We start from the raw sequence: 11,923 nt of genomic DNA, 5'->3' as shown, positions 1-11,923 counted from the left end.
TGTTATAAACCAAATGATGATCGACCATGGACCAGCCCGTACTGCAGGCCCAATCCGGGACATGATAAAGACAACCAGAGACTATATGTTTATCTAGTATATATTCCATGTATATCTGTAACATAGTGTTTATCCTTATCCTTATCTTGTTAGGATAAACATGACCTTATGACGGTCTAATACCTTGTATATATATGGACCTTCTGGTCGACAGTAATGATAACATAAGTATTTCCCTAACACTTCATTTACAACAGTTATGACATTCTCTCAAATTTAGTTAATAGTATTACGTTAAGCCCAAACTCTTGGGAGAGATTTAACTCACTTTCTTCTTTGTGTCCTGTTGATTTGTTTTTCTTTCTTCTTATTTATTTGTTGATTTGTTTTTCTTCTTCTTATTTATTGAATATCTGACAGTGTTTCAATGCTTCTGATCTTGACTGATGCTGCTTTGTTGAAACGCCAAAAATTAGAGATAGAAGAACTAAGGATGAAGCTTCAGGTATAGTCAACATTTATTTCAAATACATCTAGGCATGGGGACGACACTAACATTACTAAATTTTGTAGGGATCCCATGCTGAGGTGTTGGAACAAGAGATATTAAAGTTAAGCAATCAGATGCTTAAGGTAGTTTTTTTTTGCATTTTTCTCTTGTGTATGTATTCTATAGAACATTGAGCAGACACAGTATACTAAACATCTACCCTTTTGTTTGATTTCCAGTATGAGTTAGAATGTGAAAGGCTAAAAACACAACTGGAAGAAGAGAGAGGAAAACAGGAGCAGGAGCAATGCATCAAGGAGCAACAGTTAAAAATTGAGAACTTAAACAATCTTGTCAGTAATTCAGACTTTAAGAAGAACCAGTCAGAGGTACATATGCATTCATTGGCTCAGATAGATTTTCTGAATAATGCCTCAACCATAACACCCAGACATTTTTTTCTGAGAAACAGGCTTTAATTTGCAAACTCCTAACATCTTATTGATTTTGTTAGAGAAGTTAATTATTGCTTTTATGCTAATGTGTTGGACTCATGTAGTTTGGTTATGTAAAGCTTTTGTTAATGTAACATCTCTACTGGCAGGACTTTATTAGTTTAAGAAGGACTCAAGTTGGGCGATGCAATGTCAATGATAGCAGCGGTTTTCCTGGGACTCCTTGCTTCGAATCAGCTGAACCTTCCTTTGTGGTTGCTCGGTCGAAGTACTCAGGACTATCTGATTTTAGTCCAATGGTTGATTCACTGGGGGACGTGGCCGATGAAGACACTTGGACAAAACTAAACAAGGGTTTTGTCCCAGACCTTGATCAACTCCAGTTTACACCTGCAATTAAAAGGCAACCCACTCCATTAATTGCTGCAACCACGGTTAGTAGATACAAATACTTGACCCATGTTATCTTCCAATAGTAACAGAGTTGCAATGAATAGAGACACGTGGATGCATATGGTCTCTTTATTCGCTCCCCTTTTCATATCAGCATGCACACAAACACTCTGGTGCATCAATACTGGCTGGTATCTAGCTCATGTATACTGAGAATTACTAATTTTGAAACTTCATATAGATGAATACCGAATACGCATACATTATCCCAAACACGTTCCTAAGCTGGCCATAATTTTTCGTTAACTTTGTTTTAGGAATGCTCGCGTGAAAATCAGAAAGTGGTGGAAGATCTCAAAAGTCAGATTGAGTTGCTGACCAGTGAAAAGGACAGCCTGCAGGTTAGACATATTGGCTTTATTGGTTGTTCAAGTGAATATGCTTTAGCCTTTAGCCATAAAATGAATATTCTGTTAAAAATTAAATGAATGATACCAGCTGATTGTTTATGCATCAACTATGCATTCTCAGGTAAAATTCAGCGAACAAGTAGTACTGAACAACAAACTTTTGGGAGAGATATCTGAGCTCAAAGAAGGAACGCTTCACATGAAAGAAATTCCAAAACTGTTATCTGAGTCGGTTGCTAATTGCAAGGATGTATACAAGGACGTGATAGTCACAATGAAGGTGAACAGCTTACCTTTTCTTATGTGAATGATCATCACTAAAAGGAAAATTGAGTTTAAAGTCTTTTGTCTTGCATTTTGTCAGACCTTAATGGCTGAGAAAGAATCTCCGACAGCAAAGCTATTCTTTGGTGTAACTGGAATCACAACAAGCCTTCTTTCAACTCTAGAATCACAATTCTCAATGATAATAAATGGTCAGAAAGCGGGTAGCATCATAGATCATCCTTTATATGATCAATGGGAAACACTTCGTGTTAGTCTGAAGAACACAGCCTCAAGCCTGCTGTTAGACGCACAAGCAAAAGATGAAATTCTTAACTCCCACGACAAGGTAGATTCCTTGTCACAATCATCAAGATACGGATCAATTTTGCTTATTGTTTCTTTCGTTTTGCTTTTATACTTTTGTCTCTCTTGTTAGGACTTAGTCCAGTGAAACCTCTGCGTACATTTCTTAAGGGTTTGGATCATAACTTATATATTTTCCTGTTTCTTGTACATTTACATCTCATTGGAGCTTCACTTGAATCTCTATCAATGGGAAAAGCAGGAACTGATTCTTGTTTAGTTGATTAGATCTTGTGGTCAGATTACTATATCTAAGACAGGTTTTGAATGTGAATTTTTAAGGGACAAGAAACGGGTGCAATGGAGGAGAAGCTGAAGTCTGAGCTCAGTATAGTCAAGGAAAGATATAACGAGCTGGAGAAAGAGTTGTCTTTGGATAAACTGCTTCTAAAAGCTTCAAGAGAGAGCCATGAGAGGCTGGAAAAGGAAGTACAATTCCTGAAGGAAGAAAGAGATTCATTAGATGTAGCAGTCTCTCAATCAACTCAGAGGTTGAAAGTGATTGCATCTGATAAAGAGAATGCTTTGAAAGATCTTAAAGTGGAACTGAAGAGAAGGAAAGAGATGGAGGAAGAGATTAAGCTAATCAGCTTTGCTTTCTCTAGCAGGCAGAAGTCTCTTATGTCTTTTCACAATGAAATCAAATCCAAAATGCAGAAACTAACAACGCAGAATCCGAAATTGAAGTAGCAGAAACAGCTGTTTGTGTTAAAGTTTATGCCATTGTTACAACTAGCTCATGTGTTATTTATGTAACAACTCATTACTGGTACTCCAATCCCTTATATACTTATATACTAAAGCGCAAGTCGTCTGGCGAATCAAATATTGCCATGTGAAATTTTTTTTAAAAACAATTAAAAAAATTTAACACTTGCAAAAGTTTTAAAAACAATTATTTTTTCCTATATTTCAGCAATTCAAATATTCAACTACCTATATTCCTAATTTTTCTCAAAAACCCACCCCACGTTACTCATATATTTTGAAACTGTTTTCCATTTTTTTTTGGTATAAAACTGGTTCTTCATCTCTAATATAAATTAAATTACTTTCTTCTCTCCATTGTATCTACAAAGCATCGTGTCTTCAAAGGTGAGACTCTAAGCTTTGACACATGGCGATCAAAGTTAATGTTCTCTAAATTGTACTCAGGGCTAAGCTTTACATAGAACAAACAATCAGTGCATTTTTTTTTATGTTTAAAAACAACCAGTGCATTGTTGCATCGTGTCTACACTCTACAGCACATCATCAAAAAGAAAAAAGTAAGTGTTCCATTGTTATATATCTTAAGTTTTCCTGCAACAATAATATAAAGTTCACGTTTTTATGAAGGTACACGTTTTACCCATCTATGTGCAACAAAAATTACGTTCTTTACATATTTGCTATAAATGGAGAGAACAAATGTAAAAAGATATCATAAAGAGATCATGAATTTGAGTGTAACCAAAAAGCTCTGTTGCAGGTTTGTGTTTTTTCTATCAATTTTCTTAGAATAATTCTTTTTTTTTCTCTGATACATAATCCTTTCTCTCTTTCTGCAAAATTTAGGTTGAAGATGCCACTGGAATATATTGCTATTTTCCAGTTCAATTAATTTCAAAAAATGGAAATTAGAGTACTGGTCTCTCGGATTTTTGGATAAAAAGGTACACGAATTTGATTTCTAAAATTATGTTTCGTATGAAGTTGATGAGTGTTTGCGTGAATAGTAGTTTGTTTTCTAAAAATATGTTGTAGACTCATGATAACATTAAATGCTTACAAACATATATGAGCCTATCTAGTTTTTAGAAAATCAGATATTTTGTAAAACAGTTTCAGCATATTTGCTTCAATATTATATATGGTTCGTTATGTGTAAAATACTAATTATTTAAATTTAAAATTATAATAAAATAATTAAAAATATAAGAGATTTGATCTGTGCATAGCACGGGAGTAACACTAGTATTATCTAAAACGAAAGTTCGACTTTGATAATACAATAATGAAACATTTAAAACGATAGTCGATTGTTCAACACGGAAAACATGAATCAATTTTTTCTTTTACATGTTTTTTCTTTAATTCGGTAGCATTTTATTTTTCTTTTTTTTAAAACTAGGAGTACTGTAATTGGAGTCGCGGCAATGATAATCCACGAGTATGGTTTCAACATATCTTTGTCTGTGACATTTATATGCCAAGGGTTGCGGAGACCATTGGTACGTTTGCCTTTGTACTAAACTGGTTCCTAAGAGGTGTGACTACGAATATCGGCATGGTGAAAAGTTTCAGAACTAGGAGTACTGTAATTGGAGTCGCGGCAATGATAATCCCATGGTATATCGGAAAACTAGTCTATATCTACAGAGAGAAATCTAGTGACCTAACGATGACGAATATGGAATATTCTGTAATTATATTAACCAAGTATGGCTCCCTTCACTTGCATCAACATGCTCCTTACAGACCTTAAGGTAGTTCAAGTCTCTTCAAAAAAAAAAAAAAAGCATATTTTCTTTAATATATTTTCTCTTTTTTGGTCAACAATATATTTTCTTTTAAAATCACTAATTTAAACGATGAAAAAAAAACACTTATTCTTTTTTTTTTCCACGAAATTTTGATTTTATTAATGATCAAAATAATCAATTGTTAAAGCATCCCTTATTACATTCGGAACAAAGGTATGCTATATGTATTCTTCTTGGCCTGATATTTGTTGTTTAGCCAGCAAGTCAGCACATGAGTTAGATCCTCGGTTTGTCCAAGCGTGTTGTATGGTCTCGAACCTTTGTTCCCATTTCCATATATCGCGTAGCCAGTTTAAGACGTCAATATTTCTCGTTTTTCTTGTAACCAGATTGATGACATTTGTATTATCTCCTTCAAAGATAACTTTTGTGTGTCCTTGGCTCCAACAAACCATCATAGCACCAAGTAAATATTGTAGTTCACTTTCCAGGGCATTATGTGGTTTTCTTGTCTTGAATTGCCCCGCTCCCTTAAAGAGACCCATGCTATCTCTAACTAGCCAACCAGCTTGTACTGGTGTGTTATTGTTGAAGAAAGATTCATCATAATTGCATTTAACAAAACCCGGATCAGGTCTCTTCCAGTTATTGCTTTGATAAGTCGATGTTCTCTGCATTTGGCCTATCTGATCTTCATTAAGATATTGTTGTGCTTCCGGCCATTCTTTTGTATCATAGTATGCGGCTAGAAGAGAATGTCGCCAATGAGTTAACTTCTGTTGAAACATCATTTTGTTTCTGCATTTCCATATGCGCCAAAGTATCCACCAAGGTAGTTGTTTGAGATGGTTTGGTATTGCAGAATCCTGATGTAGTAGAAGACCTAACTTATCTTCAAGTGTACCTTGCGAAAGAAGCAAACCACTATTTGAATAACCCGATTCTCTCCAGATGTTTTGAGCATAAATACAATCAAAGAAAAGGTGTTCCACTGTTTCTTCTTGATCGCAATGAGGGCACTTCACAGAATTTATTACATGACGCCGGTGAAGATTCCTCCCAAGAGGTAGGGATAGAGTAATCATTTTCCAAAGGAAATGTTTTATTTTTGGGGCTGTAGGGAGGTTCCAGATGAGTTATTTGAGTTGAACATCCCCTGGTGGAGGGGTGGTGTGCTGATTACCCGGAGTATGTGTAGCAGAGCCAATATCCTGATTTGACGGTATAATCCCCCGTTTTGTTGTAGTGCCAGACTAGTTGATCAGCTTCAGATGATGAACACAACTTAATGGCAAGTATTTCTTCCGCATCATCATGGTTCATTGTATTGCGAACTAGTTCCTCATTCCATTCCTTTTGATCTTGACGTATAAAATCTGAGACCTTTCCGTTTCCACTTTGATAAGAGAGTGGTGCTGGTGGCCTTGGGGGTGTAGTTGGTAACCAAGGATCATTCCAAGTATTAATCATGTTGCCACTACCAATAATAAAACGAACTCCTTTTGTTCTCAAATCTCTCCCGTGTATTAATGATTTCCAAATATAAGAGCTCTGTTTTGTTTCCCGTGCAGTAAGAATAGAAGATGTTGGGAAATATCTCCTTTTGAGAACACGAGCCATCAAACTGTTTGGTTTGGTTAGGATATGCCAAACTTGGTTCCCAAGTAAAGGATCATTGAATTTTTCAATGTCTCCGAATCCCATTCCTCCTTCTTTTTTTGGTAGACTCATTCTATCCCAAGCAAACCAATGCATTCCTTTACTGCCATCATCCTTTCCCCACCAGAACTTTGCCAAGATATTATTAATGTCATCACAGACACTCTTTGGCAATTTGAAAGTATTCATAGGGTATACATGAGTCCCCGAAGCCACAGATTTAATGAGTACTTCTTTACCACCTGGAGATAGGAATTTATTTTGCCATCCTTGTGTTTTTGCTTTGACTTTTTCAGTGATATACTTCAGAATCTCAGCTTTCTTCCTTCCAAATTGCTCATGGATACCAAGATATTTCCCTCCACCACTGTCATTGTGTATGCCTAAGAGGCGTCTCATCTGTGTTCTAACTTGATCTTTAACTCAACTACCAAGGTTATTGAAGATTTGTTTAGGTTAACTGCTTGACCAAAAACCTTCTCATACTGATGCAGAATCTGCTTGATAGCCCTGCCATTTTTTGGATTTGCTAATGAGAAGAATAATGAATCATCAACAAATAGAAGATGGTTAATCGAAGGACTATGTGAACTGATTTTAATCCCCTGAATCTTCCTCCTCATTGCAGCTCTAGTCATCATATGTGAGAGGACTTCAGCAAATATAATAAATAGATACGGTGATAATGGATCTCCTTGCCGTATGCCTCTCTCCGGTTTGACAAATCCTTTTGGGGAGCCATTTATAAGTATTGAGAAGCTCACAGATGATACACATATCATAATCAAACTGATCCATTTTTCACAGAATCCCATTCTTCTCATTGTTTCTTCCAGGAAGCTCCACTCAAGGCGATCATAAACCTTTGTGATGTCAGTTTTCAGAGCCATATAGGATTTGGATTGTCGTTTTCTGACCTTGAGAGAATGATAAACTTCATGAGCAATGATATTGTTGTCAGATATTATTCTCCCAGGGACGAAGGCTGTCTGATTTTCTGCAATGATGTTAGTCAAATGTCGCTTGAGCCGCATCACCAATATCTTAGAGATGATTTTATAGCTGACATTACAGAGGGCTATGGGGCGAAATTCAGACATAGTAGTTGGTGGTCTGACTTTAGGAATAAGGCAGATGTTGGTATGATTATGGTTCTGCTCTAGATATCCACCCTCGAAGAATTGTTGTACCTCTTTGAGGATGCTCTGATTAATGTCTCCACAAAAAGTATGATAGAAAGCTGCAGAAAACCCATCAGGGCCAAGAACTTTATGACCACCTATAGCAAAGACTGCATCTTTAATCTCATCCATAGAGACTGGTCTTGTAAGGTCATCATTAATCTCGGTAGTGACCCGAGGAATGAAATCATCAAACGTATCACCAAACTCCATTCTGTTTTGCTGATGAGATCCAAATTATAGTTTAAAATATTCCTCTGCAATCTCTGCTATCTCAGCGTCACTGTGCTTGATGTTGCCTTTTGAGTCTTGTAGTGAGTTGATTCTGTTCCGGATTCGTCTTCCCTTTGTTATAGAATGACAATACTTTGTATTTCTATCTCCTGCTTTGAGGCAAGGATTTCGACTCTTTCTTTTCCAAAAATACTCTTCATCCACATATGCTTGTTGTAGCTCTCCATGAAGTCTCTTTCTTTCTGCCAGAGGGTATCCATTAGTGCAAGCTTCATCTAATTGTTTACGTAGCATGAATATTTTCTCACGGGAGTTACCTTGATGTTCTCGTTTCCATTTAGCAATGTGTGATCTACTGTGTTGTAGTTTCATCAGTAAAGAGCTTTGTCCTAATCCCGTTGTTCTGTTCCATTGTCTTGTAACTGATTGTCTGAAACCCTCCTGTGATTTGAAGCGGTCATCATACATAAAGTGCTTGTGGGGTTCATCTGGTTTCCCTTCAAAGAAAGTTATAAGTGGTCTGTGGTCGGATTAACCAAGTTCCAAGAAGTGAGTTTCTGCTGAAGGAAACCGATCATGCCATTCCATATTCCCCATTGTACGGTCTAGGCAGCTTGTGACATAATGAATTCCCCTCTGACCTGCCCAAGAAAATCTGTTACCAACAGTCTTAACATCTGAGAAGTTGCATGTTCGAATCATTTGTCGAAAGTCATAGAAACTGCTTTTAGGTCTCACAACTCCACCAGTCTTTTCTCCATTGTGTAACATTTCATTAAAATCACATATGATGAACCATTTACCGCTTCTATTAACAGCAGTACGTTCTAGTCTCTCCCAAATTATAGATCTACGTTGACAATTAGGGAACCCATGCACAAAAGACAAGTAGAAACTGATTCCATTAAAAACCACTGTACAATCTAGAAGATTTGGAGACTGATACAATACTGATAAATCTACTTCTTGCTTCCAAAAGATAACTAAACCACCACTTAAACCATTCGGTGGGACTGTTACATAGAAAGGAAACCCAAGCTCGCAGCCCAAATTCCTGATGTAGTCATCACCTTGCTTTGTTTCTAATAGACAGATTATGTCCAAAAGATACTTGTTGTGTATCTCTTTTAGGCGTCGAACCGTCGAGTCTGTACCAATCCCTCGACGGTTCCAACAGGCTACTCTCATGGTGGAGGAGGTGGTTGTGGGCCCACCGCGCCTCTCATCTTTCTGGTCTGATCATCATCTTCTTCGTTCTCAGGATCACCTTGCTCTGTTTCTCTCTGTTTCTTCACTCGTGGTGGCTCACTTTGCTCACCTCGCTCCATCTGAGAGAATTTATTTTTGTTTCCTGTTGCCTCCTGCATCCAAGCTTTACGCTTCAAAAACTCGCGTCCATCAGGTCGAGGAACAAACGGCTGGTAAGCATACATTTCATCCATATTCAGTTCGTCTGAATACATAGCACATCTCGATTCTCCAGACCATAGTTCATCAACTTATACCTCATCGTCCATGTCGGCAGTGATGTCCTCATGTTCTTCATCATGGATCTGTTGGTCCTCAGCAGGACCCTCAGCCTGTTCTTCATTGATCTGATCATCATGGATATCTTCAATCTGAACCCCTGGTTCTGTGGTGGTGAGTTTGCTGGCTCCTGGTCATCACTATCATCATCACCGTCATCAGGTCCTTCTTCAGGTCCTCTGTTTTGTATCAGACATCTCCCTGAGTCGTGTGTTAGTATTCCACAGGTTTCACAGAAGCCTCTGAGCCTTTCATGGAACAGTCTGAGTAGAGTGTTTTCACCTGGAGTGAACTGGAAGTTGCGTTGAAAGCGGAGAGGTTGATTGATGTCCCAGTTGAGACGGATCCTTACAAAATCCATTCTTCCACCCACTTCTTCATTGTAGTCAATCTGGATGTATTGACCCATGGCACGTGCTAAGAAGACAATCACCTCCTGGTTCATGAACTGGAACGGAATCCCTCTCACTTGAATCCTAAATGGAATGAAGTTCAAGAGATTCATATCCATTAGGGGGGTCCATCGTTGTAAGACAATCATGCGGTCAGCGTAAGCCCATGGTCCACGCCTGAGTACTGACTCCATTGCTTCCTCTGAAGGAAACACAAACTGAAAACGTCTGCCTTCTACAGCACGTCCTCGTAGTAGACCGTCGAGACCCCATACTCTTGGAATTGTTGAGATGATTGAGCGTACGTTTTGACGGCGCGGTATTGTTGCACGCCCCACCAGAATGAAGCGGTTCTCTTCGGCGGCTCGGCGAACAACCTCTAGGGGTAAGGAAACTGGTGCCTCTTCACTTCCAAGGGCGATATCTTGCATGGCACGCCTTATGTTATCAGCCATTTGCGTTGGATTATCGTAAATTCTCAATTGATAATATAAGATTTTTGCTATGAAATTGAGGAAATAGCGTACTGAGATAGGAATTCTCAGGAATCTTATATAGAGGTGCTCTAGATTGAAAACCGTTTTTTCATCACGTTGAGAAGTTATGCTCAACATCGAAGAAGTGGGGAACATGGGGTTACAACGCGCGAGAACACCCATTTTGCCATCATTATCATCATCATCATCCCGAATTATGGGGAGAATTATCAGTATGCGAAACCATCTTCGTATAGCCAAAAAATCGCCATAGTAACCGTTTTTTCTCTCTAAAGACATCTCTCTTTTAAGGTTCTATAATATTTCTCAATTTTCTAAAAAACTAAAAAAAAAAAAAAAAAAAAAAAAAGAAAAAGGAAAACACTTATTCAATATAACAAAACTTTAGATTAGATAGGTAACATGAAATCCAATTAGTACAACTAAAAGCTCTACATCAAATATTGATGATGATGCAGAATCAACTGTCCAAAAAATATATATTTAATGGGATGCACTAAAATTTCTAGGATATTATTCACATTTTCATAAAATATTTTTAAAAATAGTACATAAATTTACATAGATTTTGCTTTGGATAGGTGAAAACTCTAAACTGAAATAGATCCAAAATGAACTTGACACTTATTTATGTTAAAACTAGGGCCGGCCCGCCCTACGGACGGGAAGTTATAATAAAAGTGATTTTATAATAATTTATGAAGTAATTTAAAATTATGATAGATTAAAAAATATTATAAACGAAAAATTAATTAAAGACTTATGAGATCATTATAATTATTTTTTTTGTTTTGAATTATAATGATAGTAAATTTCACTATTCTCTGATAAATAACATTATATTTTTAATATTTATTTTAATTCAAATGTTTTGTTTTATAATATTCTTAATTAAACTAACTTATTTAAGGGTTTTTTTTTGCGAATATGACTCAAAACTTGAAGTCATTCCTAAAGTAATTCATGCTTTTTTTTTTTTGTGATGTAATTGTATATTCCGTTTGTATATATGTTTTGTAAAATTTTGTTAAGAGAAATATATAATAATGTTTATGGTTTTGAGAATTTTAGGGTGTCGAAGGATTATTTATGTTAAGACTAGTTATATTTGAGTTAAAATGTTTTAATGAGGGGGTTCATTGAATGATTTAATGTGATAGTCAATGAGGATGCATGAATCCAACCGACTTCCATAACAGTTCCAAAATTCAACCAAGGGTAGAAGAAGTGGAATCGAACAGCCAAATACGACGCCTTCCAACTGACCTTAATCGGAATTCAGCGTGGCCGGTGCAGCAAATCTTCATTGACCGTAGGTTTAAACCGGAGTTGTTAAAACGCAGTAGATCTGTCTTTCGTTCGTCGACATTATTTTTGGAGAAGAAGCCGTCTCATGTAGGACCCCCTCATGTGTTACCCTAGAGCCCAAAAACCCGATTATGTTAAGCCCAAAACACTGATCTGAAATATTTATTAATAAAAAGAGAAAAGCCCATTAATAATTGTGATTAAGTGAAACGGTGAGTATCATCCAATCCGGACACGTGTCGACCTGTCAGGAACCGACTTTATGACGTGGCGCAACAGGAG

The 11,923-nt window shown here is 37.0% G+C and overlaps 3 protein-coding genes across 3 annotated transcripts; 1 reads left to right on the top strand and 2 right to left on the bottom strand.

The window, feature by feature from the left end:
• Positions 1–427: 427 nt before the first annotated feature.
• LOC106314419 (spindle pole body component 110-like) lies at positions 428–3,151 on the top strand. Its single transcript, XM_013752289.1, has 8 exons — positions 428–505; positions 574–633; positions 730–879; positions 1,095–1,379; positions 1,656–1,739; positions 1,870–2,028; positions 2,113–2,361; positions 2,661–3,151. Exons 1-8 carry the CDS (start codon positions 428–430, stop codon positions 3,066–3,068), a joined length of 1,473 nt encoding a protein of 490 aa, XP_013607743.1. The 3' UTR covers positions 3,069–3,151.
• Positions 3,152–6,022: 2,871 nt separating this feature from the next.
• On the bottom strand, positions 6,023–6,901 carry LOC106314418 (uncharacterized mitochondrial protein AtMg00310-like). Its single transcript, XM_013752288.1, has one exon. The coding sequence runs from the start codon at positions 6,899–6,901 to the stop codon at positions 6,023–6,025; it is 879 nt and encodes a 292-aa protein (XP_013607742.1).
• A 2,460-nt stretch (positions 6,902–9,361) lies between these two features.
• Positions 9,362–10,291, bottom strand: LOC106314417. The gene has a single exon (XM_013752287.1). It carries the CDS (start codon positions 10,289–10,291, stop codon positions 9,362–9,364), a length of 930 nt encoding a protein of 309 aa, XP_013607741.1.
• Positions 10,292–11,923: the final 1,632 nt, after the last annotated feature.

This window comes from Brassica oleracea, chromosome C9, assembly GCF_000695525.1.
Source record: "Brassica oleracea var. oleracea cultivar TO1000 chromosome C9, BOL, whole genome shotgun sequence".
NCBI classification, from domain to species: Eukaryota; Viridiplantae; Streptophyta; class Magnoliopsida; order Brassicales; family Brassicaceae; genus Brassica; species Brassica oleracea.
The sequence above is the reverse complement of the archived record's forward strand: the minus strand, read 5'-3'. Positions and strand labels throughout refer to the sequence as shown.